At 48.6% G+C, this 4151-nt stretch overlaps 1 protein-coding gene across 1 annotated transcript; it reads right to left on the reverse strand.

Annotated features, from left to right (window-relative positions):
• Positions 1 to 377: 377 nt before the first annotated feature.
• On the reverse strand, positions 378 to 2135 carry LOC108221466 (uncharacterized). The gene has a single exon (XM_017395344.2). It carries the CDS (start codon positions 2133 to 2135, stop codon positions 378 to 380), a length of 1758 nt encoding a protein of 585 aa, XP_017250833.2.
• Between the last annotated feature and the right edge of the window lie 2016 nt (positions 2136 to 4151).

A 4151-nucleotide genomic window follows, 5' to 3' on the forward strand; every position in this document is an offset into this window, starting at 1 on the left:
CCCATTAGGCTTCTTGACAAGGACCGGGTTAGCCAACCATGTAGGGTAGAATGACTCCTTGATCAGCTTAGCACCCAACAACCGGTCAACCTCTTCTTTTAATGCTTGGGCCCTTTCTCCACTAACAGGCCTTCTCTTCTGTCTCATCCCTTTCTTGGTAGGATCAATGTTTAGATGATGACTCATTACCTCCGGGTCTATCCCCATCATGTCAGCATGGCACCAAGCAAAAACATCCAAGTTGCTTCTTAAAAAATGGATAAGGTTCGCCTTCAACTCTCCTTTTAGCTTGGAGCCGATCCTTAATACTTTGGCTTCTTTGGCTTCCCCCACCTGAATTTCGATTGTATCTTCTGCCGGGCCGGTCTTGGTTGACTCTAAGGGCAACCTTGGGTATCAGACTCATCTTTGGTTCCAGACGTCTCTCCTTTCTCCCATATAGAGCAAGGTTTAAGTTCTGCATCCGAATCTATCTCCATCTTTCCCTTCCCTTTCGCTTGCTTAACACTATCTTCTTCATCAGGGAACTGGACGAAGTAAGTCATATTGACCACCTCACTAGCGTTTGCACCCGTGGGTTCTTTCAGTGATCGACTCTTCTTGAAACCTTTGAGAGATTGCAAGTAACACTCTCTAGAGTCGTATTGGCATCCTCCTACAATTCCGATTCCTCCAGGTGTTGGGAATTTCATAGATAAGTGGTATATTGATGTGACCACCCTCATCTCCTTCAGTAACGGCCGCCCAATGATGGCATTATGTGATGAGTCATGATCTACAATCATGAAATCCATGACCTGAGTGGCCGAACATGTTCCTTCTCCTAGGGTCACTGGGCCTTTCACTTTCACCGCTTCTCCTCCAAACCCATATATGTACACATCCTCAACCTTCATGTCCTTGTCAGGGAGGCCTAGCTTCTGGTAGGTGCTGTAGTAGATAATGTTGACTGAGCTACCGTTATCAACAAGCACTCGGTGAACATTCATCGGACCAATGCGAAGGGCGATCACTAGGGCGTCATTGTGCGGGTGGTGAACCCATCTGGCATCTTCCTCTGAAAAGGTAATGTCAATAGCTTCTCCTCTAAAGATCTTAGGAGGTCTAGATGACAAATTATGTACATTGGTAAGGGGCCTACCTTTAGCTTCCTTTGCATATCTCTCCATAGCCTTGGTCCCCTCACCGGCCAAATGTGGTCCTCCAAAAATGATATGAATGTTCCCTTCCTTAACGAATTGGATATCTTCTTGCTTCCCCCTTTCTTGATCGCCAGTGTAGCCAAGTCCTCTTTTGTCCTTGGCTCGAATGTACCGTCGGGATCGGGCTTCACGAACTATCCACTCATTAAGGTGACCTTCTTTGATTAGCGATTCGATCTCTTCTTTCAGTTGTCTGCATTCATGGATATCATGCCCGGTTGATTCGTGGTACTCACAGTACTTGTCCTTATTCTTGGCTTGCCAAGAATTTAGTGGTGCTGGCCTGCGGAAGAGTCTCTTGTCACGATTAACTTCGAAGATGTGGTCAATTGGCGCAGCGAGCGATGTCCAGCGATCTCCTCTTTCTTCATGATCTCTAGGAGGCGTGTAGTTTCTTCTGTAAGTGGTGTTGACCCGATTGGGACTCCGTCGCCTCCCTCTTTGCTCTGGACTCGGGGACCGGTCTCTCCTCTTTTGCCGGGCCTTAACGGGACTTCTTTCATTCTTCCGACTCTCAGCCAGTGATTGTTCGACATTCTTGTATGCCTCAGCCCTTGCATAAAGATCTGCCAAGGACTTGGGATCATTGCCTTGCAGATGCTTCCAAAAGTCGGTTCCTACTCGAAGCCCTGCCACCAAGAAACTTTTCAATGTCTCATCTGTCGCACCCCGAACATTAGATGATTCCACATTAAAATGCTTGAAGTAGGCATGGAGAGTCTCTCCTTCCTTCTGTTTGATGTTTGCCAAAGTGGTGACTGGTGGAGCATACTTGACGGTTGCCTGGAACTGAGTCAAGAACATAGTCCGCATGCTTATCCAAGAAGTGATGGATGTTGGTTCCAACTTCTGGAACCATTGGTAGGCGCTATCTCTGAACGTGGCCGCATGGAGTCTACACCTAACAAGATCCGGTATCTGGTAGACACCCATTTCAACATTGAACCTTCCAAGAAACTCTACAACATCTGAATTGCCATGAAACTTCAAATCAGATGTGGTGTTTCTGTAATTGGCTGGCAGCGGAGCTTCTATCACTTCAGCAGAGAATGGTGATAGGGCTTGGCTTGAGAGAGATGTCTAGCCTCCGTCGAAATGTGCCATAAGCTTCCTAAGGCTGTTGACATCAATAGCTCCAATGCCTGGAATGGTTTGAACATTTGGCTGTGGTGGAGTCATTGATGGTAGTGTTCCGATAGTCATGAGATCGCTTGTCGTGGCAAGAAGGTTGGATTGATTAGCATGAGTCTGAGCGGATGGGGGCGCATTGGCCTGAGATGAGGCTTGAATATGAGGATCGGCAATGGTCTGATCAAGATTTGCCTAACCATACGTTATTACCTGTATTACTACTAGAATGCAATATAATATAACTATTATAATAATTTACAAAAGGAGATGAGAAAAGAACCTGTTGATTAGTCGTTCCGTTGCCCGGAGACGTCGCATGCTCGCGCGTTCCTCCCTGACTCTGCCGTCCTTCGAGCACAATCGGGTCTCGCTCCGTTCTTCCACCCAAACCACGGGGTTCTTGTTCTTTTGATCTGTCATAGCTTCTTGAGTCTGACCCGTGTGGAACTTCCCTCCTATGTCCATCCCGGCCTGTGCTCGTCGCTCTTGACTCGGAACTCGCGTACTCGGGCCTGCTTTCAAGATCCTTGATTAGGGTTAACAGATCTGCCCTACTCACTCTTCCTCTGTATCTTTCTGCCAGGGAGTTGATATCTCGACTGGCTTCTTCCAGATGCGTAACCGCTCGCCTATCTTGCGGGGGCCTTCCTCCATCTCTGACACCCTCTCCTCCGACGGTGGTCTGGCCACCTGATGCAAACAAGGTCCGTGGAACAATCACATGCCTCCTATCATCGTGGTGGCCCGACCGACTCTCTTCTACAAAGGGTTGCTTCCCGGAACGATGCGTTCCTGGCACAAGAGATTCAAGCTGAACGATCCGCTCTCTGAGCGCCTGTTGTTCAATGGCCTCGTTCCTCAGATAATGCAATTCTTTAAGCAACTCCTCGTTGCTTATGAAGACCGGCGGCGAGTTGGAGATGGGGCGTCGCATATCGACGGGTTCCCCATCTGTTATGATGATCGCTCTGTCTTGAGGTGTGTTCCCCGGGTGTATTATCGATGGGGTTGTTATCGCCTCCTCCCGATCAGGGATCGGGCGGTTGGTTCCCGCCGGGCGTCGTCTCGCCGTGATTCGACATCTTTCTCCTTGATGGAAAATCTTGAACTAGCCCCTCCTTCTAGCGCCAATTTGTTAACGGAGAAAACTGGTAGGTCAACAAAGATGAGGTTCGCGGCGTGGATCAAAACTCTTGTTGGCGAGAATATAGGAAGTGGTTGGTTGTTTGTTATGGAGGCGGCTGCAATTGTAAGCAAAGGGTTCGAGATCGCTAACTGGAATAGCTCTCTAGAATGATCGATGCCTACAATCTGCGTACGTACCCCTATTTATAGGGAATCAAGCCGGGACGTAGTTCTTTCTCCTAAGAGACCCATGTGGGCTGGGCCTCCCCTTCTAGAATCTCCCTCCCAAAAGGGGCCCAATACGATGAGGCCTAGCCCTAGAGCTTACCCCAAATGCATGGGCACTACCCTACTTCCCGACAGGGACAACCCGCCAGACTACAGAGATAGGACCTTTCAGGACGCGTCTTCTCCTTTATCCTCTACCTCCCAAGGAGGACAACCCCTCAGACTACAAGGTAGAGCCTTCATTATTCTAACAACATGATTTGCCTATGCCTAAGGGCGTCCCCTCAAACAAAAGGCTTCCAATGCTGCCCTTCTGAACTATGATTCGAATGAACTGTCTTTAGCAAGTGGGCGCGCCCTGTCTTCTTACAGGACTTCCTCGAAGTTGTCTCAGCCTCACTTGTTATGGCCCAAATATGTCTTCTTTTGTGGGCCTGGCCCATACAATGACTTCAAATAATTTTG

The sequence above is a fragment of the Daucus carota genome, chromosome 5 (assembly GCF_001625215.2).
Source record: "Daucus carota subsp. sativus chromosome 5, DH1 v3.0, whole genome shotgun sequence".
NCBI lineage: Eukaryota > Viridiplantae > Streptophyta > Magnoliopsida > Apiales > Apiaceae > Daucus > Daucus carota.

What these genes read in the sequence shown, in the direction of transcription:
- LOC108221466 (XM_017395344.2), bottom strand. Translation starts at nt 2,135, where the DNA reads ATGGGTGTCTACCAGATACCGGATCTTGTTAGGTGTAGACTCCATGCG.